This window comes from Stegodyphus dumicola, chromosome 5, assembly GCF_044657685.1.
Source record: "Stegodyphus dumicola isolate Sdum_Otavi_A_Nest chromosome 5, ASM4465768v1".
Lineage (NCBI taxonomy): Eukaryota > Metazoa > Arthropoda > Arachnida > Araneae > Eresidae > Stegodyphus > Stegodyphus dumicola.
The window spans coordinates 34,592,149-34,619,818 of record NC_140772.1 but is presented as its reverse complement, the minus strand read 5'-3'; the positions used below and the strand labels follow the sequence as shown (position 1 = coordinate 34,619,818).

The window sequence follows — 27,670 nt, the reverse complement described above, 5'->3', positions numbered from 1 at the left end:
CAGCATATCCGTTAGCTTGATTTTTCGTAGAATAAAGTCCGTCAATTCTGCTATATCCCGTTGATAGAAACTATATAGTTCGGCTTCCAGCCATGCGCGATCTTTCACTATGGGGAAGGCCTTTACTAACGATTTTTTGAAATTTTAAAATGTATATGTCTTGCTTCCAAATTCCCCTAATAAAAATTTGCCTATGTTTTTCCACCATAGCGCGGCCTGTCCTCTTAGTGCTGATGAGGCGATGGCAACTTTTTGTCTTTCGGGAACAGGGTAGAGCTGAAAGTGGTTTTCTAGACCTTCTAGAAATACCGCCACCGAATTTTTTCCGTCGAAATGGACGTTTGGCTTGATTGACGCTCTCAAAGTCTGGACCAGGTATCCAAATCCTTCTAACTGGCTTGTCATTTCTTGGTGTTGTCCAGCGGCTTCCATCCAGTTTTCGGCCATTTCAGTTCGATAAGTGTTCGGGCGCCAATGTAATGTTGCGCGCCTCCAACTTGCACGCAACCAAGGGGTGACTGTGAAAACTGGATAAAATACAGAGTCTTGTAAAGGGTTTAAGTCTCTTTTTATTCAACGTAATAAATTACAATTGCGTGCTCTTGACGCTCACAGACTGCGCCAACTCGGCGGTCAAATAAAAATAATAACCTGAAAAGAACTTAAAGACAAGACTCTAACTACGAGGCTCTCTAAAATAACTAACTCACCGCGTTTTTACAATACCGCTGCTAATTCAGCAGACTTGAAGCTCACTTGAACGATTAACACTACTTCCCGCCAAGCACATAGGCCGAAACGCGGGGTTCTTCAATTCCTCGCTAACTACCTCCGCGCTCGTGAAGTAAGAATCTCACACACCGAACTCGTTTCCGTTCTGTTTAAATCATAATACTTCCGCTGATAATTTGAATCCTTGCGCGTTCTACTCAAATTTACATATTCTGGCATTGGCAGTTCCAGGGGAAAGTAAGGCTTGACAAGAAAGATAGTTTAAACTTAAAATAAATGTTAGTTAAAATAAATATAAACCCTACAAGTGATTTGGACACTATGATACAACCCAACAGTATTTAATAAATGGAATGTTTCTAACACACATGTAAATACCAGTAAACACCTGAAAAGTTTACAGCAATCTGGAGAGGTTAGTGTTTCTCCTTGCTTCTGATAAAGAGATTATGTTGATCTTCTCTTGCTATTGCACTATTTCTGCAACCACCATCATGTGTATATGCATGTGTTTTGATGGATTTCGCAGCTCTTTTCAATCTCGAGATTGAGAAAGCCTTTTTGAGGCAGTCATTGCTTTTGCGACATGAGTAACATATTGCGACATCACGATCTCGCGTCCAATTTCTTGTTCTCGATCATACTAGTTCAAAGAATATCACGACGGCATTTTGCAACTGACATTTGATGTAAACGGTTCTTTTAAATAACTCCACAGAGTATATCTAATAATTATTGTTCCAATTATGGAGATCTGCTCTTCGTATGGAATTTTTTATCTATATTCAAACGATTTTAATATCGGCAGACGAGGCCGTTATTCAGTGCATAGACCGTATTCGACTCCTTCTCAATTAATGATTCATAGTTTGCATAATCATGAATGGATATACAAATTAAAGTTATCTAAGTACATAGTTATACAATTAAAAATATCACGGAAAATTTTGCTTAGTTAATTTTCTGGAATGCATGCGTAATTACGGTTCTGAGAAAATAATTAAAAGTATTCTAATTAGTTCAAAAACACTTAGCTATTTACAATTTCATATTATTCTAATTATTCTCAAGTTCTTGACATTTTTCACAATTGCATAAAGAACTTTTAATTATAGCTTTTGCCCAAACCTTGAAATTCCAAATGTGTCTACAAGGGTCCCGAATTAAAAATAGTAGACGATAATTCTACTACTCCTCACTATATAAGGTATTTCTCCCACTTCCCTAGCGTGCCTTCGTGGTGTAACGGTAGCACGCTGGGCCGGTATTCCAGAGGTCCGTGGTTCGATTCCCGGCGAAGGCGGTTGTATATTTTTCATCTTTTCTGCTTCCAATTAACCAAATGACACTACAAGTGGCGCCCGAACTAAAAGGGTTGTGGATGATGATTCTCCGCACCCAGAATTTGGCGACTATGTCCCCTAAAACACTAGTCACCCTTTAAAAAGGGGAGTATATAAGGTATTTCTCCCACTTCCCTAGCGTGCCTTCGTGGTGTAATGGTAGCACGCTGAGCCGGTATTCCAGAGGTCCGTGGTTCGATTCCCGGCGAAGGCGGTTGCATATTTTTCATCTTGTCTGCTTTCAAAAAAATACCTAATGACTCTACAACCATATGGATTTGTTTGGCTGGAACTTATATCTCTTTTGAGAAGAATATAAGGAATTATCGCATTCTGTCATATGTAAGTGGTGATTCGATTCTCAGCGAGGGGACAGTTGATTTTTGCATGCATCCTACTCCAAAAATCCTCTATCAGATTTTAAAAACGAGGTCTATATTTTGCGAGCAAAACGAGGGCAACAACCAGCTAGCTATTGTCAGGCAGAGTAAAAAAATACGAAAATAAAATAAGGACATCAATTAAAATTTTGCTATTATCATATTAAATCATTATTTTTAAAAATAAATAATACAACTACAGCAAAAATAATGACATGTTTTTACCTCAGGCTTCCGACTAAAAGAATTAAACGAAACGCTTTGAAGTATGTAGTTCCATTGTGCTGCAAAAATAACCAAACCTTAAAAATCGAAATTAACTAAGGAAGCGTTTTATCGTTAGCTTTCATCTTGGAGATCGAATCATAATCAAGCTGCAAAAACTTAACGAAAACGATATCGCTTGTTTGAATTTGGAGGGAAGTTAACATTTTTTTTTCCTACTAGGCAAAATTAATAACTTAATTAGAGAAGGAGAAAATACAAATATTCCAATTATGCGAGGGAATTTCGTAACATCTGATTGCAAAGAAGAAATCTTTCTTTCTAAACGAACCCATTTTAATTGAATTTTTTTTGCTCTGATTTACTTTGGCATATGAAACGTAAACAGTCATCTGGAAAAATAAAAGGGGAAAGAAATGATTGTTTTTCTGTTCTCATGTTTAAAGATTTATATTTCATACAATAATACAAAAGGAGAGTTTTTTGTTGTATTTTATTTAAACACATGTTTTGAAAACCACAGTTTTCCAAAAATATTAAGACATTTAAAGAATACTTTATATTTTTTGAAATGACAAAACTTACCTTGTCAAAGAGCTGTCTCCATTTCTGAAAGCATGAAAAAGTAACATTATTTATTAAATGCGTAACATAAATAATTAAGAAGAACATAAAATAGCATACATAAAAATAACGATATAAATCAAGCATTTTAAGAAGTTTTGAACTATTACTAAGAATAAAATAAGTCTGTTTATTTGTCTTATCTTATTTATCTTTCAAAGAGAAGCATTTCATTTTTTCAAGCAGAAGTTTGAGAAATGGGACAAAATGTTTACCAAAGACACTCAGATAAAAAAAATCATACTTATTAATAATAAATATTAAAAAAAACTCAGAAGTAAAATATGATAAATAGAATCAACTAGATAAGAAACATTTACGAAACAATATTTGCGATAAATCTGATCAAACAGAACGAATACTTCTGCTGGAGAATATAGAAATTTTTTACGCCTGGGAGCAAAATATAAAATTCTGCTTAAATAGCATTATAAGTTTTTAAAATCCGCATTTAAATTGAGAGAATTTGGTAAGCAAAGTAAATTTAAATGTATAATTCCACGATAAAATTTTTATAAGTATGCGGCGGGCATATCATGTCAAAAACAAAGCTAAAATGCTTACGTCATTCATGAGACGTAATAGAGGTCGAATGTACTCAGGCTGAAACATTCAGAGAAAATATTCGAAACCCATCCAACCAACCATCCATTCGAAAACCATCGAAGAATAGCCTACCGTTATGCGGCAGGTGCTCGGTATTAAAATTTCAGCTGCATTACATGTGTTTATTAATACTGCCTTATATAAAAACATTTTCAGAAACTGAAAGGACTTCAATGGTCTGGCATTATATTTTCTCGCGATATGTCCCGCTGAAAATAGAAAAGGGAAGTGCGAATGGTGCAATCTAACAGGTAAAGTTGTAGAGACAAGGATTTTAGGGAACCTAGTCGCCAAATCCTGGGTGTGAAGAATCATCATCCACGACCCTTTTAGTTCTGGCACCACTGTAGAGACATTAGGTATTTTTTGGAAACAGGCAAGATGAAAAATAAGCAACGCCTTCCCCGGGAATCAAGCCACGGACCTCTGGAATACCGGCCCAGCGTGCAGAACCACTACACCACGAAGGCACGCTAGGAAGGTGGGAGAAATACCTGATAAAGTAGCTACTGCATTAACATCACATAGATCACATCGTCAAAGTCGAATCTTTCGAGTCTCATCTTTAACAATTAAATAGCAGCAATCGGAATTCTTCCCAGTAGAACTTGTTATTTGAACCAATTTCGCAAATACGAGTTGGGTCTGAAACCTTTACAAATGTGATGAAAAAGACGATTTTTTAAATGCAGTCAGAATTAAAGTGATATTCTGAGTTAAGCAAGCAGAAGTAATATAATCGAAAGGTATCACAAACACATTAAAATTGATGTTATGTTAATGAAAGACTTGTTACATATACTCAGTCATTGGCGTACTGAGCAACAAAATTTTTACTGTTGATGATGAGAGAGCTGCTGCCTCTGCATGCAGGTCTTAAAAGTTTTCAAGAAAGTTGAAGCCATTTTTGGATAATAGTTTATCAATATTTACAGCATCGCTGTTTGGTTACAGCCGAAAACATCGCGGCAAAAACATCGCGGACGAAAACGTCGCAGAGAAAACAACGCAAGGCGAAAACGTCGTGCTACAAAACATCGTGGGAGAAAACATCGCAGTTCTAAAACATCGTGGTACAAAACATCGTCGTCGAAAATAAAGCGGTTCAAAAACTTCGCAATTTGAAAACATCGTCGTCGAAAATATCGTGGTAAAAAATAAAGTATCTACAAATCATCGCATGACGATAACATCGCAGATATGCTTTTGTCAGGCTTTAATAACTGTAAATAGATATTCCCATAACAATCTGTGAGCGCAAGATGTAAAGAAGGATAATTTTTACTTTCACATTTTTTTATTAACTAATAAATTTTTGCTGAAAAAGTAAAAAGGAAGCATAAGCATAGAAAATTAAATGCAACTTATAGATTATAATTTTCATGAAAAATTACCAGTAAAAACTTTATAAAAAATGATTTATTAATGGTCTTTGTTAATTATGTCGGTTTAAAATTATATTAAGTGCTATAAGTTGCATTACTTAAGCATAGTAATTTTCTATGCTTAAGTTTCCTTCTTATTTTCTCAGCAAAAATTTATTAGTTAATATAAAATATGAAAAACAAATTATCCTTATTTCTATCTTGCGCTCACAAATTATTATGGGAATATCCATTTACAATTATTAAAGTCTGAAAAAAGCATGTCTGCGATATTATCGTCACGCGATGATTTGTAGGTACTTTATTTTTTACCACGATATTTTCGACGACGATGTTTTTAAACTGCGAAGTTTTTGAACCGCTTTATTTTCGACGACGATGTTTTGTACCACGATGTTTTAGAACTGCGATGTTTTCTCTTTGCGATGTTTTCTCCCACGATGTTTTGAAGCGCGACGTTTTTGCCTTGCGTTGTTTTCTCTGCGACGTTTTCGTCCGCGATGTTTTTGCCGCGATGTTATCGGCGGACACCCGCTGTTTACGTGGCTAATATTTGAATATTTTGCTTTCTTCGTGCTGTATAGAATCTTCATTTGTCGAATTGCAAATATTTTAGCCATAACTATTGTGGCAAGTTCTAATGAAAGTCGATTGTTATGACCCACAATAGATGCGATTATTACTCTAGCACAATTAAACCTTCTCGTCGTGGCAAACTTACCTAAAATAACCATCTCTGAAAATGCTAGTATTTCTGAAGAATTAAGTAAATATTACTAGTACTGAATATGATGTCCTCAAGACGATTACACCCGCGAAAGGGCAAATGAATCTGAACTTGTGGGTGATCATCTTAGAGAGGATTCATCGTATTTTTTCCATATCCCATTTAGAATAACAAAAGCAACTTCTTTAAGAAGCATATACAAGCAAGAAATTCAGATGGTACACTTAACATCATCAAATAGGTTATGAATTTAAACACTAATAAGATGCTTTGAACGGCTTTGGAAAAATGTATTTCACTCATAATCATCACCAATAAGCACAGACATTGATGCTTTAATTATGATTCTCTGTATCTTGATTGTAATATATTAAATATATTATAGGTTTTTTTTTTAAAACCTAGAATATATTTAATATAAAAAAACATTAAAAAAAACATTTTTAAATGCCCTATTTGGAGTTTCAAGGAATTTCTCCGGACACTCAAACTTATATTTTGGTTTGTTTTTTTTATAATTAATTATATTGTTGCACAGTATAACGATTTATGAATGTAAGAAATCACATTTGCGAATTTTCACTAAAAAGTTATTAATGATTGTTTGGTTATTATTAATGATTTTTTAATCAAAATTATTGAGAATATATTTTCCCACAAAAATAGTTAAATATCTTTTAGTGAAACATGTATCGCGGCATTTTTGGGGTGGAGTGGAGCAGGAGGCATAGAATTTTCACAATTCTTCAATCTATCTAATGTTTCATTTTAAATGATTTCTTTCTTTTATTTACAGACATAATCATTTAGTATAAATCTGAGCCTTCTTACCGATTCTATTTGATCTATTTCTACATTTAGCAATGGGGCTTCAAATGTTAATATTCAAAATATTTAAAAGCTTTACAAACACAGACAATCCACAGTAAAAACCAATAAAAATCTATACTATATATCATGCATAATACAAAGCATAGCCCATAAATAACAACATTTATTTGAGAAATTTCGCAAATTCAAAGTTTTAATCCCTAAAGTAATGACTATTATGGCAAATGAAGTAAATGATACAAACTGCTTTAGAAAAGGATAAAAAAATGACAATCGCCAACTTTTAGATTTTCTCATATGTAACGCATTCATTTCTTACGAAATTTAAGGAAAAATATTTTAAGAAATGTTTTTAATTCTTGAATTTTAAGTCGAAAAGCGATTTTGTTATTTTATAATTGTTTTCAGAAAAACATTAACGCAACGTTAACCCTTTAACGCGCGGTGGTCGTGCCTTGAAACCACCATTTTTCGAATTTTTTTTCTCCTCTTTTTTCCGAAATTTTTGAATGAAAATGAATTGATTACTGATCTTTTACATCTAAATAACACAAAATGACTGTAGAATCATACATGTTTCAGGTATTAATACTTCAGATCGGATGCCTTTTAAAATTCGTGTTCGATGAGACAAAATAACTTCCTTTTATTAATAAAAACAACTTTAAATTTCAAAAGTTAGTCATCGCACGTCATGATTTCTATCATAACCAATAAAAATTGCAGTAATTAAACTGCATATATAAAAAAAACCCTCTATATGTATGGCATTTGCTATGTGGTTTCAGGGCGCGACCACTGCGCCACTAGAGCATTGTGTCACAATGCTTGCAATCCTTTAGAGGCTTGAAACCACTGGCGTTTGCTTCTCAATGGCGTTCGCTTGCTTTTCAAATAGGAATGTTTTTTTTACCAGGATATAGATAAAGGACTTTGAAACCACAGAGTTATTTTATTACTAAACAATACATGCACCTGCCCAGTAAAAAGGTCTTTCTTTTCCAAAAAGACAAAACATGCTTTGAAGAGTGTCACACAAAAAAAAAATTGTTCTTTAAAATTAAAAAAAAACACTGAGTTCTTTTTTATCCTTATTTTATTGAGTTTTTTAATCCATTTATCCAAATGTCCTTATTATGTAGGTACTTATATTTTCACTGCTATAGAAAAATTACACAAAAGTTTATTTTTTAATTTTTTCTGACGATTTACTTATAAATAAAAAATTGTAAAAAATAATATTTAAAATATTGTAAAAAAATTATATATAATGCAATTCTTACATACATTTGTTTTAAAATCCGTAAATTTCGTCATTTATTGGAAACGCGGGCGGAAAATGGTAAGTTTTTTCCCTACTACATCAGTAAGTTCCAAAGTCCTAGACGCGCGGTGGTTTCACAGTGCGACCACCACCCACAGAACAATGGGCAGGAGTAGATTTTTTTTAATTCATATATTATTTGTCTCTAGGATCATAATATTCAATTTCTAGGAGTTTTTAGTTAAAAAAATTATAAAAATAATATCGCGCGCGTCAAAGGGTTAAACATTTTGCTTCATATTGCCTGTAAATTGATTATTTTGCATAGCTATCATAGTAGCAGAGAAGCCACATTTACAGGTCAACAAACTTGCAAGACAGAAACTAAATACTATCGAATTGATCAACTTTTATAAACATTTGCAACATCATTGTACTTAATAACAGATGTACCTAATACTATGTATTACATACATCGGTAACGAATAATAACTTGTGATGACTCCTGCAATACATTTATTTTTTAAATAACATCGCTGATTAAAGTAGTAGTTTTTCGTGCATCTTCACTCATTGAAATATAAGTACATGAAACTGATAATTTTTATAAATATTTGCAGCTTTGTTTTAACTAAAAAAATGTTTTTAACACAATATACAGTGAACCCTCTCTATAAAACCCCTCATGGTTTATGTGATTTTGATCTCTTGTGAAGGTAGTCATTTTATAAGAAATAATAAATAAAGATTATTTATTATGTATGTTCTCAGGCACAGCAATCGTTTCCAGAGATGAGTTCAACATAGTGTAGATTTTGCATTTTGCTTTGGAAAATCATTAGCGCATCGCCTAGCAACAAGTTGGCGTAATTTATAATGCATTTAATTCATGTGATTTGTAATAAATTTAACTAGGTCTTTAGGAGATAATCGCCAAGATAGAGTTCACTATATTTTACTTAAACAGCATAAATTTGACTTTATTAGAGACTTCAGAAGCTCTTACAGGGGATTAGAAGGTGTTACAACGGGTTATACATCAGAGTTTTAGGAAAGTAATATACAGCGAAACCTCTCACGGTAACCACATCTAAATTTAACACGATTTCAGAGAACATAAATAAGCAGGGATATCACATGACATTCACTGTCTTAAGCGAACCACATCTAAAGGTAAAGGTAAAGTATGGGGGACACCAGCGATGTACCATAGGTCAACTGGTAATGCCTTCCCATACTAACTCTTTGAGAGAAAAAAAAAGGGGGGGTAATTGCAAGTTTTAAAAGGATTTGCATAGACTGAAGCTTTTCAAAAGGTCTAAGGGTTGCCTATTATAGTACATCGTGCAATTCCACAGTACGCCCCGCATCCAGTATTTATTAAAAATAACGGTGTAGGGCATAAGTAGATTACAAAATAGTAGGAATACAATTTGAGATTCACAAGATAAATTGAACATCGGATCCATTTTGTCCATAATCACAGCATGTAAAAGTTCACTAAGTTTAAACTGTATGTGGACTTACACTTGACAGAGATCTACGCCGTAGGAAGAGAGTCGTTGCATAATTTTCTGAAACTTTGGATATTGATGTTTATCTTTAATTAAAAATCTTTGGAATGCCAGGAGGTCAGTTCTTGGGGATTTTATGTGAATATCCTCAGTTAAGGGGCATGAGAAAACGTAGTGATCAGGAGTTCCCTGTTCCCCACATATGCAGATGTCAGAATTTGCCAAATTTCTTGCGTAGAAAAGGGGGGGGAAGGGTCCATGTCCTGTTATAAAGTAATTTAGGGAAGGATTCGAGTTCAAAGATGCTAAGCTTACATTGGGCATCAAGTTATATATGCGTCTTCCCTGTGGAGCATTGTTCCACAAATCTCATCTAAAGAAGGTCATATTCATTTGGAACCGTGGGTAGGGGGTTCTCAAACAGGATGCCGATCCTTATTAGAACTGGATGTCCACCCTTACTGAAACTAAATCTCGGTGGATTGCTAGAGTTTGATATAGAAAAGTTATTAGTCTGTAACATATTTTAGGTACAAAGTATCTGAAATATGACTCTAAATATTTTTTTTAATTTCCCCAAATTGAAACATGAAAAACATTTCGTTGCAGAATCATGTTAAACACACAAACATATAATCAGTGCCATCCGTTCAAAAATTATGAAAAATATATAAAAACAAAAAAATTGTAAAAATAAAATAACGCACAAAGGAAGAGTAATAAACAAACGTACAACAAAAAACGAATAAATATTCACAAAAATAAAAGCTATGAAATAATCTTACAAAAGGAACTCCAAATTTTGCCCATTTCTACATTTTTAACGCGCTTTTATGAAACTATAATGCACAATGCTACACATCTTAACGTATCTACAATAGCTATTGAATCCTTACTGAAAAAATCTGATGTGTACACCACATGACTTCCTTGTACGGAATATTAAATTATATGCATTTTTTCTTGCATTTCATTTAAACTTATTAGATTGAATTAAACCTACTTCGCCGATAGCGCATAAACCACAATACAATAAATGCATTCTTTAAAATTCACTTTGTTTACCATAGCAACACTCTGGCGCTAGGTTCACTTAACAGCATTATATTTCGTTCATATTATAACTATGTCTATGTCTATGTCTTATCACTTAGTAAGAGGCAATCGACCATTAACGGCCTTTACCAATATATGATATTATAACTCAGAATGCAGAAAATTTATATCATTTAAAGAATTATCTAATCGTTGCCACATGTTCTATTCAAATTTACGAAGTAAATCTTAAACGCTTATCTCCTCGAAAAAATTCCAGAAAGGATTAAGCATGATTTAAATAATAAATGAAGGCGTTATCTTTGTTGTTGCGAAGCTAAGTTTCTCTAGATTGGCAACAAATGCGCTATCCTGCTGTTTCAAATGTAAACAAGAGCAATGGACGCCATCAAAAACATTATTAGGCTTAGCGGCTCTTAAACAATTTTAAAATTGTTGATAATTATAAAAATATTGCATACAGATTTACTAAAGGCATAAAAACCTTAAACGGAAGATAAGAATAACATAATTCAATCATTTTTTAAGCAAAAAATGTACAATTTACAAACATATAAGAGTAAAGAAACTGAGATCACTGAGCCGGGTAACAGAGTGCAACCAAAATACGAGGTGCACATCTACATGTTATAGCAGTCCTATATACAAAATTTCAACGTTCTGAGGCTACTCGTTTTTGAGTTATACGAGATACGTACGTACATGCGTTCGTACAGACGCCACGAAAAATTCTCTTCAGAATTCATTTTAAAGCAGTTTTATAATTTTTTTGGAGGAAAAGAGTGTTTTATTCTGTCCTTACGTACATATATCACGGAAATACATCGTTAAGTTGCATTTGAAAGAGGTCAAAATGGGATATTTTCCTTGAAATATGCTGCCTGAAACTTTTCGCGATTACAATACTTCCTTATTACTTCGTACAAGGAAGTAAAAACAATTTATTTAGTTTTTGTGAATTTTAAGAATACTACTACAGCTTATAACTACTTCAGCGTTTCCTGTGAGAGCTTCTCAGCAAAAGTATCATGTATTCACAATATATATTTATTTTTGTTTATTCTTGCATTGCACAAATTTTTTTTACACTCTTTTATTTACCTAATGTTTTATTTGGCTGAAATGCATAACATGGTTTTCGTAGAACGCATTAACACTATGCCTACCGCGTCATGCGTATTCGAGTGACGGGAAAAATTCTATTTAGGTCGCGTCATCCGTATTCGGGTGACAATTAATTACGAGGTAAAGTAAGTATTTGAAAAAAAAAATGACTGTTGATTGTTGAAAGAAACGAAAATGATTGTTGATGACTAAATTCATTCCGTTCACTAAACTGAATTTTGCTTCCTTCCGTATCAACTTTCCTTTCTTTCTAAACAACCAGTTCTTGTAAAATATAATTAGTAAAATAATTTCAACCATTTGCCACTACAGAAAAAATATTTGGAAAAGAAGAAATAATTTTCGAATCTCACACACTTCTTAGATACTTCGTTCTTGAGGAAAGATTTTAGACTGAATGCATGTTCCAAAATGTTTTCTTTTAGACATTCTAAACGCCTACGATTATAAACAATTGATGCATGTTATAGCAGCGCTCGTGGTCAGAAGGAGAGTTTCTTATAAATTCGCGTGACAGTAAACCTGCTAATCATGTACAAGGGTTCTCCCAAATAATGGATATACTATGTTTAAATATGTTGAATTTGTTTTCACCGATTACACAGTAAACTGTTACAGCAATCATAAATTTTACTTTCCGTGAACATAGGTAAGAGAGGTTATTTCAAAGACTCTAGTCTGATAAACCATTTCATTAACGTTTTCGGTTCAAAAATTCGATACTGAGGTGTCAGTTAATAAATAAGAATTAGTGTACCACAACATATTTTTATTAATTTTATTACGATGGGTGTTTGTCAATGTGTATGCGTGTCACGGTATTTTGTCCACGATACTCTTAAATCAAACTTACAAAACGTTTCATCTTCCATATTTAAATTTTTCGCATTTATGTAAAGAGTTTATTTGCTTCTGGGTAAACCTGGACATTACTTGAAGCCTATAACAGTTTTTTTAAAAACAATTTATATTAAAACAGAATCCAAAATTTTTCAGTTTTAGTATTCAAGACTTTTATGAAAGTGCGAACAAACTGATAAATCGAAATGATACTTTACTTGAAGCTATGAATAGATTTTCATGAAAAAATATATTATGATGTAATCCAAAATCTCTCGAATTTGGTATTCAAAAATCCTATATGATTGAGAATAACATATATATATGGGATGTATCAGCTTTTGTCCAGAATATATATAGATCGTTGAAGAAATATAGATGTAGTCGTAGCTTAAATTATCAGACGATAATTTTAAAAAACAGGACCCATTTATTATTATTCAGGAGAAATAGCAGTTACAAAAGTCAGATATCCGGAGTAAATAAAAAGAATTACTAATAACTTTTTTTATGAAGTTTACTGCATCGTTGCATTAAAGAAAAGCCCCCGATATTCTTTTGCGAGTCCTTTTATAGCCTCTGGAAAGGCGGAGCTTCCAAGAAATGACGTCAGCCTCGTCAGCCAATTCAGTTCGCTTTAAATATTTCCAGAACATTCTATAACTGTACGTGTAGAAAAGGCGGGAAAAACAACTTGACTACGGGGCTGTGGATTTAATTCCACGTACTTTCAAATAACAGACCGTCGCCATTAAAAATGAAAAGAACATACAGTTAGAATTTTAAGTGTATTCTTGACTATGGAATTTTATTATTACATAAATATATATATAATAAGCATATCCAAGTAAGTTTCTGATATAAGAATGGCATACACTATTGCCACCATTCAGAATTCATATGCGTCCGCTTCAAGCAGAATTTAAGCAGTTTTGGATGCCAGAGGTGTTTCTACAACATATTAGGTACACAATTCTCCATTTTTCTAGGTATTTCTAATATTTTAGACAATCCTTGTATGTATGCTTAACTACTTCTCGGTTTCTATATAAATGCTGAATTCGTCCTCATTAGGAAATGATTTTTTTTGCAGTGGAAATGACCTTCTCATAACCTTAGAATGGAACAGATAACAGGAGGTTTGGTGCCCTGGTTTCATAAGGCGTTCAAGCTCTTTATTAACAGAGCCTGAATGAAGCTGAATTATGATCTGCATAGAACATAATTCAGCTCCATTTGAAACTAATTTCCATTTTTATAAAGCTAAGAAACAACATCGAATATTTTTGACTTCATAAATGTAAGCAGAGATCGTAATATGTCATTGGCGTTGCATGGGACACGTGCTATGAAAAAGGCAGTGTTACTCATGGAACGAAAGGAAAAAAAAAGCAAATAGAAGTAAAATCCAAATAAACAGGGAGCGGAAAATTCTCTCAACTCCAGGAAATGAAAGCAGCGGAATTATGATGACTTCCTAACATTCGTTTCTGACTCGATTAACTCCTTCGCAAGGAATGGGAAATAGAATGTATCTTTTTTGCGCGGGAAGAAAGCGTCTGGGGAAAATGAACGATTCCTACAAAATGCTGCGCGTGAGAATGTATGATTACGCCGAAACTGCATTTGCTTTTGTGCCAATTCTTATTTACTTTTTTTTTTTGCGGTTTCCTCAAAACAATTACTTCTAACGTCTTTTAAAACCTAATTTAAGGAAATAAGAATTATAGAAGTTGGGAAGTATCATTTGAGGAATAATCAGTTTTCCAAGTACAAACTGAATTGTAGCTTTCAGAGTATGAAAGCAGAGCCTTAGTTTACTTGTTTTAGATAACACATTAGTAAAGTGTATTCTTCCTCCTTTATACATACCCTCGTGTTGTAACTGGAAGCACGTCCGAAGCGTAAGCGGGAGGGCCGGAATTTAAATCTCGGCGAATGCATTGTACATTTTCCAGTTCTTTGCACCGAAATAATCTAGTTACTCTCTCTATATTTATTTTTTATAGATACTAGCATCGAAATAACCTAATTACTCCACATATTTTTATTAAAGAATCAAATTTTTCTTTCATATCTATATATTGCAACTGAAGTGCGTATTCAAGGCGTTTCAAAGAGAATGGACGATTGAATATTTTTCCTTCAAAACTATCATAAGCCTACTGTTCCAGTTAAATAATGCGAGCTTTCAAACTGAGTTCGCTTTCTTTATTAATAAAAAATTAAAACTAGCAATATTGTTTGATTCAATATTAAAAAATGAATAATTAAATGCGAACTGGGGACATAAAACTTTAAAAAAATTTTAATCACGAAGAAAATAATAAACTATTGTTCATAAAATTTGGATTGCTTAACATGTTACTTTTACATTAAACTTTTCTGTACTTTCCGTTTCTTCCATCAGCCTTAGTACAGAGGCTGTTCACACATTTTTTAAACTATGTATATTGTATTCACAAAACTAAATTACATAACATTCTTGTGTTTTAAATGTTCTATTTGACATCCCTTATTCAGAACTATCTTCCGACACCGCAATTTCCAGGATAATAATGCCTTTTGAAGTGGCAGAAGAGGTATTCCATCCCATTCCTCCCGAACAGCTTTCCAGACACCTGTTAGGGTTTTGGGACAACGTTTGGATAATGAAGTTTTTAAAAGTCCGAAAGCACAAAAATCCATAGGTGACACATCGGGAGATTTAGTAGGGATATCAGTGAAGGGTATGGCCTTGATACCAGTTTTTTGTTCCATTTCCTTTAGGAAACTTACAGTGGATTTTGATGTGTGACTGCTAGCTTTGTCCTGACGGAGTCTCACAGATTGATGGCACTGCAGGTAAAGCGATGGTATTTCATTCAGAAAAATTGGCGATAAAGTATGTTTCTAATAGTATTTGGAGTTAATCTTGACATTTTTTTGCACTCTCTTTATTTTTAACTTGACATTATAAGAAAAACCAGCAACAATCATGAATCCCTTATAAAAACTTTCTTTCGATTCTTTGAACCATGTACTTAAATTTTTTCTCCCCTTTTATGATAATAAATGGCTCTTTTATTGTTACAATCATTTAAATACACCCATGCTTCATCTATTGTGACAATTGTTTTAAATTTTTCTTTGGATAAGTGTTTCTCATATAGAATTCTGCAGCGTTGAGCGATATGCTTTGGAAGAAGACGATGCACACTGCGTTTTTTCGCTTTCTTAAGATTTAAATCAACGTTTATCATTTTGTTTACAGTGGACACCTAGCATTTTAATGATTTTTCAACTGTCCTTTGACTAGGAGGAATTTATTTTAACATTAAACAACGTACCTTTGCGATAGTCGAAGATGTCCGTTTTTTCCTTGGATACTTGTTTGGAATTTTTGTCCCACTTGAGGCTCCAATTTGACGTTTTTTTCCTTTCCTGTTGATGATATTACCTATCGACGCTTTAGATATCGCAAAATCACGACTCTCATATCGTTTTTGGTTAACGGAGTATGCATATTTCTCTTCGGAAAGAGCGTAAATGTAGCCTTCGAAGCACTGCTCTGTTAAATTCGCCATTTTGAATAAAAACAGAACTTTCAAGCCACAGATGATAATTTTGACATTTAAAAACATAGTACAATTGCAATTACTTCTTTTGCAGCAAACGATGTTTTATTACCGCTTACCAAAATCGTCTAAAATTGTGCGAACAGCTTCTGGAGAATACTAATTACATTGAATTTAAGTCACGGTAATTTATAGAGACAGCTGTGGCAACACGCCAGAAACATATTTTAGCCTGAGACGTCCATCCGTGCGCCAATCTGCGTTTTGGTGTATGAATGTTGCCGTTGTTAGCTAGTAGAACTAAAGTCACTCTGGCTGTAGCCGAATTAGTTAGGCATTTAAAGTATATAATACATACTTAAACACATGAATTTCTGAGAATAGTTTCTGATTAATAGGTTTTTTTAAATTGTAGTTGCTGTACTAAATGCAGATTTTTAATAAATACGTATTTTAGTTAAACATTTTAAATCTTGTCTGTGTTTTCGGAGATTTTAGGCTTCTAACGAATAACGGAAATTAAGAAAATCAAACAACCGTGCAATTTGATAGATAATCAACTTTAATCTTACATATTTACTGTATATTTTCCACATTATTTTGATTAGAATTCAACAAAAGGCTTCAAGATTAAGTTTGTTTCGAAGCTCTAAGCCATCTCGATGAAAGTCCGTTCATACTTGAAAGCAAAACAAAAAATGCCTTTGCATTTGAAAAAAAGCCTAAAATATGCTGCTGGCCACCGTAAATGCAACACCCTGAAGGAAGCATTCAAATAACATGAAATTTACAACATGCAGTAGCGGAGGTGAGATATTCAAATGATTAGAATTTCAGCGCAGACGCACATCACGCGCTCCTGTGGCGCCACTTCAAAGCGCTATTTAAGGCTTGGAGTTTTCGACAATTTCAAGTTCGGCAATTTTATATATATATGTGATGTACCAGCTTTTGTCGTAGCTTAAATTATCAGACGATAAGTTTAAAAAACAGGATCCATTTATTATTATTCAGGAGAAATAGCAGTTACAAAATCAGATATCCGAAGTAAATAAAAAGAATTACTAATAACTTTTTGTATGAAGTTTACTGCATCGTGACATTTAAGAAAAAGCCCCCGATATTCCTTTGCGAGTCCTTTTATAGCCTCTGGAAAGGCGGAGCTTCAAAGAAATGACGTCAGCCTCGTCAGCCAATCCAGTTCGCTTTAAATATTTCAGAACATTGTATAACTGTACGTGTAGAAAAGGCGGGAAAAACTACTTGACTCCGGGGCTGTGGATTTAATTCCACGTACTTTCAAATAAGAGAACGTCGCCAATAAAACTGAAAAGAACATACAGTTAGAAATTTAAGTGTATTCTTGACTATGGAATTTTATTATTACATATATATATATAAACGATCAATTATGCCTCTTAGTAAACAGCGATCATCGTTTGATCAAGTATCCGATTAGACAGAGGAAGGATAGTGGCCTACCGAGAGTGTGGATTATCTTTCAGGGAAATCGTTTGTCGTGTTGGACGAAACCAAACAACTGTAATACGTGACTGCTGGATGCAGGAGGGTACGGCGGACCGACGTGTTCGATCGCATCCATCTCAGTGCACCACTTCACGTAATGACAAGAACATTGTGCGCATGGCAGTGACGGATCGCTCAGTCACATCACGAACCATAGCACAGCACATTTAGTCTGTAACGCATCATCCAATGTCTGTGCGTACCATTTGACGCCGTTTACAGCAGAGTGGTCTGTCCGCAAGACGTCCATTGCTTCGTCTACCCTTGACGCAGAACCACAGACGTCTCCGCCGTAAATGGTGCGATGAAAGAAGAATGTGGACGGCAGAATGGAATGAATTGTCTTTACTGACGAGTCACGCTTCTGTATGCAACACCACGATGGTCGGATTCGAGTCTGGAGACACCGTGGAGAGAGGATGCTGAACAGCAGCGTTATGCACCGCCACACTGGTCCTGCACCGGGTATTATGGTATGGGGCAGTATGGGGTACTGGATATCACTATCGCACTCCTCTAGTAGCATAGCCGGTACATTAAACAGCCAGCGCTACATCTCCGAGGTGTTGGAGCCAGTTGTCCTTCCTTACCTTCAGGGCTTGGCCACAGCCATATTTCAACAGGATAATGAGCGACCACACATGGCTCGCTCTCCGGATCTTTCGCCGATAGAAAACATGTGGTCCATGGTTGCTGAACGATTGACCCAGATTACATCCCAAGCTGCCACACCAGATCAACTTTGGTAATGTGCTTGGTCTGCTGTACCCCAAGAACACATCTAAAGTCTCTTTGAATCAATGTCGAGGCGTGTGGCAGCGGTGATCTCCAACAATGGGAGGCAACTCTGGCTACTGATTCTGGAAGGAACCACACTTCACAGAAGTCTATAAATTTAATCATTTGATACTTGGTCAACATGTTTCCTACTAAATAAATTTTGTTGTAATATCTCTTGTCTTTCTTGGTGTTGCAATTTGGGTGGCTAGCAGTGTAGATTTAACATCTGCATATGCTACTTCAGTTTCTTTGATAAATTCTGACTTAAATTACAAGGAATGTCTTTGAACATTTACATCAAAAAGTCCAATGTATACGAAATAAATTCAGTGGATTAAAAAAGAAATAGGAATATCACCGGGAAAAGGAACGGGAATATTTTCATACCTGTCCGGTGTTATAGTCTCAAAATTTTAAAAAAGCAGAAAAGCATGAGTCCTAGTATTATTAGTTAGGGTACTTTCAAAGACGTATGTGTAGGATATACCAAAAATAAAAACAGCAAAACAGTGCCACAATATGTGGCATTGATCTTATTAATTTTTGTCTTCGGCTGGCTAGAATCCTTAATTTCAGTTTTGAAAAAATAGTGCATAACGATTATTTAACTGTTGATATTCTCATATTTTATCAGACATTCCTAAAAACATTTTGTTTTCAGAAATAACGGTCAATTTTCTGGAGCGAACACATGATGGAGATGATCGCCAATTTGTACGTACATACGTGCAAACAATTCGGGAAATTTTATATTAAAATTTCATATTAAAGACTTTTATTTTGCACCTGCGCATTGTATCTCTTTCATAGATTTGTAAAAAGAAAAGACTGTTTTATTCTTTCTACTTCCTTGTACGAAGTAAAAAGGAAGTATTGTAATCGCGAAAAGTTTCAGGCAGCATATTTCAACGAAAATATCCATTCTGACCACTCTCGAATGCAATTTAACGATGTTTATGCGTGATATCTGTACGTAAGGACAGAATAAAACACTCTTTTCCTTCAAAAAAATTATAAAACTGCTTTAAAATGAATTCTGAAGAGAATTTTTCGCGGCGTCTGTACGAACGTATGTACGTACGTGCGTACGTACGTATCTCGCATAACTCAAAAACGAGTAGCCTCAGAACGTTGAAATTTTGTATATAGGACTGCTATAACATGTAGATGTGCACCTCGTATTTTGGTTGCAATCGGCCGGACCAAACGTATATAAATATATTTATATATATATATCCACTCTGTTACCCGGCTCAGTGATCTCAGTTTCTTTACTCTTATATGTTTGTAAATTGTACATTTTTTGCTTTAAAAATAATTGAATTATGTTGTTTTTATCTTCCGGTTAAGGATTATATGACTTTAGTAAATCTGTGTGCAATATTTTTAGAATTATCAGCAATTTTAAAGTTGTTTAATTGCCGCTAAGCCTGTTTTTAATGGCGGCCATTGATGTTTACATTTGAAACAGGAGACTAGTGGATTTTTTGCCGATCTAGAGAAACTTAGCTTCGCAACAACAAAGATAACGCATTCATTTATTATTGCCAATTAAATCATGCTTAATTCTTTCTGGAATGTTTTCGAGGAAATAAGTGTTTCAGATTTACTTCGTAATTTTCAATATAGATATTTTGAGTTTTTATGTATTTTTGCCTTCTCGAGAAGTGAGAACTGAATTAATTAAATGAGAAATACTCAATCGTCTGTGAAAAACTGTTTCTTTTTTGTTTTGTTTGCTTAATTTCTTTTATACATCGGTCTAGGTTTATTATATTATTTGAATAGAACGTGTGACAACGATTAGATAATTCTTTAAATGATATAAATTTTATGCATTCTGAGTTATAATATGAACGAAATATAATACTGTTAAGTGAACCTAGCGCCAGAGTGTCGCTATGGTAAACAAAGTGAATTTTAAAGAATGCATTTATTCTATTGTGGTTTATGCGCTTTCGGGGAAGTAGGTTTAATTCAATCCAATAAGTTTAAATGAAATGCAAGAAAAAATGCGTATAATTTAATATTCCAATACAAGGAAGTCATGTGGTGTACACATCAGATTTTTTCGTATTGTTTTGAGGATTATTAGTTTTAGCATTTCTCTCGAGTCAGTAATAAATTGCAGATAGAGAGGAAAGTAGCATATCACATTTTTCTTCCAAATCCTAAAGCTTAAAAAGGATTTTTCAAAATTGACTCGGACAAGCAATATTTTTCTTTCTGAAGCGAAATGGGTAGAAGACAAGAAACAAGAGAATTATGATCGCCGGAGATTCCCCAACTAGAATTTTAGAGTCCTCACGAAAATTCTCTGGAGTCCACGGATAGGAATTTTTTGAGTTCCTTATTTCCTTTATTTGAAAGGAAAGGCTGGCTAAGTTCATATTCCGCAGCATAGTAAGCAGCGTTCACAACTGATTATTGAGTACTTTCAATGCTGCTCTATAATAGGGGACACTTTTATTTTTAAACTATGTAGACAATTCCCTCTTAAAGAGGGAAGAATTGACCGAAAACGGATTAATGGCTTAAGCACAAGCTACCTTAAAATTCCTATAAATTCGAACGATATAATCTGCTACTAACGAGAGCTAAAAGCTTCGACCAGATGGCGACAGAGCTTCAAGCGATTCAACTGACTGCACATCAATCTATCCTTGTTGTATAATATTTAATTTAAAAGCAGCGTTGGAATTGCTAGCAGAGACCAAACTTTAGACGTCACAGCACTTGCGGCGGGAAGGCCCAACACTCACACACAGTTAAACATAATTCTTCTAACTTAATAGTAAAACTGCTTTCCACTCAATTTAATATAAATTATAGAATGAGCAAACATCGTGGCGAAATAAGGCGGAAAGCAAGCACGTAAATTAAATAACATTGCGTTAGTAAAACTTATAGTTACTAAATGTTACAAGACTTTTCATCTAACTCAGAAGAGAAACAGGTTAAGATTCATACTTTGTGAGATAACGACGGAGAGATGTTTAGAAATTCTCAGAATGAAATACATAAAGAATGTTTGCAACTCCGCTAAAATAAGAACTATAATATTGAAGTAAAGTATAATAATAATAGGCAAGAAATTGACTCTACTACTTTTATTCATAGATTTCAAAATCGTGAGTATATTTTAAAATAACTTTTCGGTTGGTGAAGGAAGGCCCTCCACGCTGCTCTCGAACAAATATTTAATCAAAATCGTAAAAACAACCTTGTATTTAGCGTAGGTATAATGAAACACTCAATCGATTTCGAGGGTAGCTAAAGGTCCCTCCTCATCAGGAGAAAGAAATACCTAGAAAGAAGAAAATAAAGGAGAAGGAGTCAGAGAAACACGTGGTCCTTATCAGCACTGCATGTGGTTATAACTAGATTTTTAATCAGAGTTGCACTGGCCGCCTACTTTTACTGAGCCAGGCTATCTGATCGAGCATGAAAAATTAGCGAAGTTAAAATAGGAAGCGCTCCCTATTTTGCCGTACTATTTACTTACTATTTTAACTAATTTTTCATGCTCGATCAGATAGCCTGGCTCAGTAAAAGTAGGCGGCCTGTGCAACTCTGATTAAAAATCTAGTTATAACCACGTGCACACCTGATAAGGACCACGTGTTTCTCTGACTCCTTCTCCTTTATTTTCTTCTTTCTAGGTATTTCTTTCTCCTGATGAGGAGGGTCCTTTAGCTGCTCTCGAAATCGATTGAGTGTTTCATTATACCTACGCTAAATACAAGGTCGCTTTTACGATTTTGATTGTCACATTAGCGTGTTTCTCTTCTAGTCTAAATATTTAATGTTTAGCAGAAATTTTACTTTTGGATTTAAAGCTGCTGGAAATTAATCCTGGAAATTAAAATTATTTGAATTAATACTAAAACACTAAAATTATTTGAAATTTTTGAATAAAAAAATTGAATCCATAAATATGAAGAGGCTGCAAACAGGTTGCTCGCCAATTGATCCTCAAACACTGTGAAACTGGGAACAAAGCAGACCTGCTTGCAACGAACTGTACTTAGATGATACAACTTGGCATTATTGTAACACCTCATAAGGTATTTCTCTCGCCTTCTTAGCATGCGTTCGTAGTGTAGTGGTCTGCACACTTGACGCGTATCGTGGTTCGATTCCCAACGAGGCCATTGCTCATTTTTCATCTCTCCGGCTTCTAAATATTCTAATGTCTCTACAGTGGCGCCCGAAGTAGTGGATGATGATTCTCCACACCCAAGATCTGTCGATTGGGCACCCTAAAACGGTATCCGCCGATAACATCGCGGACGAAAACGTCGCGGAGAAAACAACGCAACGCGAAAACGTCGTGCTACAAAACATCGTGGGAGAAAACATCGCAAAGAGAAAACATCGCACTTCTAAAACATCGTGGTACAAAACATCGTCGTCGAAAATAAAGCGGTTCAAAAACTTCGCAGTTTGAAAACATCGTCGTCGAAAATATCGTGGTAAAAAATAAAGTATCTACAAATCATCGCGTGACGATAACATCGCAGACATGCTTTTTTCAGACTTTAATAACTGTAAATAGATATTCCCATAATAATTTGTGAGCGCAGGATAGAAAGAAGGATAATTTGTTTTTCATATTTTATATTAACTAATAAATTTTTGCTGAGAAAATAAGAAGGAAACATAAGCATAGAAAATTAATGCAACTTATAGCACTTAATAGAATTTTAAACCGACATAATTAACAAAGACCATAAATAAATCATTTTTTTATAAAGTTTTTACTGGTAATTTTTCATAAAAAGTATAATCTATAAGTTGCATTTAATTTTCTATGCTTGAGATTGCTTCTTACTTTTTCAGCAAAAATTTATTAGTTAATAAAAAAATGTGAAAGTAAAAATTATCCATCTTTACATCTTGCGCTCACAAATTATTATGGGAATATCTATTTACAGTTATTAAAGACTGAAAAAAGCATGTCTACGATGTTATCGTCATGCGATGATTTGTAGATACTTTATTTTTTACCACGATATTTTCGACGACGATGTTTTCAAACTGCGAAGTTTTTGAACCGCTTTATTTTCGACGACGATGTTTTGTACCACGATGTTTTAGAAGTGCGATGTTTTCTCCCACGATGTTTTGTAGCACGACGTTTTCGCGTTGCGTTGTTTTCTCCGCGATGTTTTCGGCTGTAACCCCCTAAAACCCCAGTCGCCCTTTAAAAGGGGGAGTATATAAGGTATTTCCCCAGCCATTTTAGCTTGCCTTCGTGGTGTGGTGGTCTGCACTCTGGTCGCGTATTTCAGTGGTCAGTTGTTCGACTCCCGACAAAGGCGTTGCTCAGTTTTTATGATTCCTGCTTCCAAAAAATATTTACTAATGTCTCTACAACTTTTTGTCACAATCAAGTTCTTATGACAAAGAACTTTTCACTTCAAGATGTAATCAATTTTTGCTCCATCAATAAAAATTTCAACCCTGGGAAAAGTGTTGCCTCATTTCATTGGTTCCTTACCTTGTACAAAGTATGTAGCGCTCTTTAGATTCTTAGAAGGCCTCAATATGTATCTTTTTCCTTTACAAATTTTTGTGAATTCGGTTTTATTCACTTTAAGCACGTACTGTGAATTACTGGATAGGCATCATCCTGTTAAAAGTACTGTTCTGCGTACGACTTAAAGAAACATTATTGGGAGGCACGACATCGTCTTCCAGTAGTTCTTATTATCTTCACGTTCTTTGTTCTCAGCTGTTAATACTATATTTTAAAGATGTTTTTAGCCTTCTTTCCTGGAATAGGACACAAGTAAAATCAACATTTATATTTCATTTTCCTCCATTTAAGAAATTATAAAGTCTGTATTTCAGCTGCGACTTGAATCCATGAGCTTTTCAACCTGAATCAGCAAGTTACACTGCACTAATGAACCTAAAAGTTAGCTGATGTGAATTTCTACATAGTATCATGGCTTCAACTAATGCAAATTATTTAATGCCTTACACATAATTCCTTCCCATTCGGCAGGGAGTTTTAATCTGAAAAATCAAGAAGTCAACTGTTAGATTCGTCTACCGCTTTTAACAGAACTTAGTTCTGTCAGCAACATTTAAGAAGACATTTAAAGAGTTAACCCAGTTCTGTCAGCAACATTTAAGAAGACATTTAAAGAGTTAACTCAGTTCTGTTAGCAACATTTAAGAAGACATTTAAAGAGTTAACCCAGTTCTGTCAGCAACATTTAAGAAGACATTTAAAGAGTTAACCCAGTTCTGTTAGCAACATTTAAGAAGACATTTAATGAGTCAACCCTAAACAAATCGCGATCTCCCGAAATGGAAGACTTAGATATGGAGACGTAATAACTTTTAAGAACTTATCTTTGCGTACGTAAAAATCATGTTACCAGGAAATGAAAATTACAGTGAACCATTTCTAAGGTGATTACACGGTTGCAGGTGATTTTGCATTACTCTGAAGGCCGTCATATCAGACAAGTGATACTCAGCACTGGCGTTTATTTATGTCTTGGGAAATACTAGTCACTTTTAAAGATGTTCATTACAAGAAGTTCACTGTATCTGACTGTATTGATTTCATTCCTCTTCCACTACTTTCCAGCAATCATGGTGGGTATGCGCTTAGAAGTTCTTTTTAAGAGACTAAAGACACAATATTCCAAATATGAAATGCCAGGGAATTTCGCAGGAATATATTGAAAACATATATATGCAATACCTGCATCAGTATTAATTCTTTCCAAGAAATGCATTGGTACTTCTCGAAATACAGGGGTTGGACAAAAATATAGAAACACCTTTAAAAAAACATGTTTCTTTGTTTAATATTGTGTAGGAAACCCGTTGGCATCCAAAACAGCTTGCAGTCTTCTCGGAATGGATAAATACAGTTCCTGTATGTTTGCCAAGGGAATATTATACCATTCTTCCTGCAAAACGGTGGCAAGTTCAGATAACGATGTTGGCGGTGGATAACGAGAACGCACTACCGTTCCAATGTAGACCACAAAGGTTCGATAATATTCAGGTCTGGTGACTGTGGTGGCCAGGGGAGATGGGACAACTCATACTCGTGCTCAGAAAACCAGTCCTGGACTATGTGAGCTGTGTGAACAGGGGCTTTGTTGTCTTGGAAGACACCATCACAATTCTGGAACAAAGTTTGTACCATGGGATGAACTTGATCGGCCAAAATGTTCACATAAGTCTTGGAAGTCATGTGCCCTGACACAATTATCATTGGGCTAGCAGAGAACCACGATATGGCTGCCCAAACCATAACAGAACCCCCGCCATGTTTCACTCTTGGCAACAAGCAGTCTGTATTATAGGCTTGAGATGGCGTTCTCCAGACGTAAACTCGGCCAGAAGTGGGAAACAATGTGAAAGAAGACTCGTCAGACCATATTACTCGCTTCCACTGCTCTATAGTCCAGGCTTTATGACTTAAACACCACCTTTTCCTGTTGCGGGCATTAGCATCACTGATGAGTGGCTTCTCAATTGCAGCACGGCCAGTAATTCCCTGTTTATGAAGCTCCCTTCTAATTGTTTTGGTACTCACAGGGTTCGGTAACACATATTTCATTCATTTCATTTTAGCAGTAACTTTTGAAGCTGTGGTCTTCTTATTTTTCGTCACAATTGCCCTTAATGATCGTCTGTCAGGATCACTCAGGACACACTTTCGTCCGCGCTGTGATTTAGCAGATGATTTTTTTCCGATTTTCAAATATGCGGAATAAATCTTCGATACAGTACCTCTTGAAACACTAAACACCTCGGCTACCTTGCTTACGGAAGCACCTACCATACGGGCTCCAACAATTTGCCCACCTTCGAAGTCTGTTAACTCTGACATAATGCAATGACAACCTCACATAACAGTACTCCGACAAAAACTGAACTGTTTAGCACATTTACGAAGTTGTATAGGTGGCGTCAGTAGTCAAAAACGCCAGTGCCACCTACATATTTCATTAAAATCAATCTTTCTTTTCAAACATGCATTTCACAAGGTATTTCCATATTTTTGTCCATTCACTGTATATTACTTGTAGCTTTGTCTTGATGTAGTTCCAGTCTTTGGAAGTCACTGAGATATTATGCCCAACTTTCATAAACTAAATATCGGACTAAGAAATTATGTGGGGTATTGAAACGTCAATTTATTCGTTGAGAAGAATTTAAAACTGTCATATCAAGGTCAAGGTCAAGGTTGTCATATCAAGGTCAAGGGTTACGTTTCCAGAAGAGACAAACCAACCAATCAACGGCCAAGTGAAAACAGCAGAATTGGAAGCCTATGACTCGGTTTTATCTGGAACCCTGGAAATACTTTTACATAGTACTGGCGAGATATATAAAATTATTTGTTTAACACGAGGACATATTATATAAAATACTTACTATTTCTTTATTTAGCTGGCAATTATCAGTCTTTATATTACATTAAATTAGAAAAGTTTATGAAAGGAATGTAGGAAAGTACTGGATGCGCTGTACTTTGTTTGAAAGCCATTAGTATGCCATGATCAAATCTTGTGATTGATCACAAAAGGAATTCATCTGTAGGATGCATGAAAGAGCTTGGAGAAAATACAAATCAATATGTCGGTGTCTTGAAGAAACATTTCCAAATGTTGGAAAAACATTTGCCACTGTTATACTTAGGTCAAAGGTTCAGACGAGACAAACCAACGAATGGACAAAAGGAAGAATCTGAATTAGATTACATACGAAATGCTTGAAAACATATTACAATGGACATGATGGCACATAAATTTGGTTGTTGAATTCGATGGGATATTGAAAAATGGTGAATAAAATTACACTATATTAATTCAATTATACAGTTTGATACAGACAAGAGGATTAGAGGGATCTTTCTGAGTTAGTAGTCAGCTTTAAAATTCAAATGAACGTCATAAAAGAGGCGATACTTACATCATTGAGAAGTATATGGTGTGCCTCGAGTTCAAGCTCCTCCATCTCACCTGATACTGTCTCGAGCTGCATGGCGGATACCATGTCGCTCCGCCGCTGTCCTACAAGAGAAACACACATGTAAGAGAAATTATTACAGCAAAATAAAAACACGAATTTAAGCGGCAACACAATGCTTTCAAATAGCCGAGTTTATTAATTA

At 34.7% G+C, this 27,670-nt stretch overlaps 1 protein-coding gene across 3 annotated transcripts in view; it reads right to left on the bottom strand.

Annotated features, from left to right (window-relative positions):
* Positions 1–27,670, bottom strand: part of stet (rhomboid serine protease stem cell tumor) — a 555,200-nt gene that overhangs the window by 261,920 nt on the left and 265,610 nt on the right. For all 3 annotated transcript variants that reach the window (XM_085816564.1, XM_085816563.1, XM_085816565.1), the window contains 2 exons: positions 27,469–27,569; positions 3,266–3,289 (listed from right to left, as the gene is read on the bottom strand). In XM_085816564.1, coding sequence (XP_085672690.1) covers positions 3,266–3,289; positions 27,469–27,552 — 108 coding nt within the window. In that variant the 5' untranslated portion in view covers positions 27,553–27,569. The remainder of the gene's footprint in view (positions 1–3,265; positions 3,290–27,468; positions 27,570–27,670) is intronic.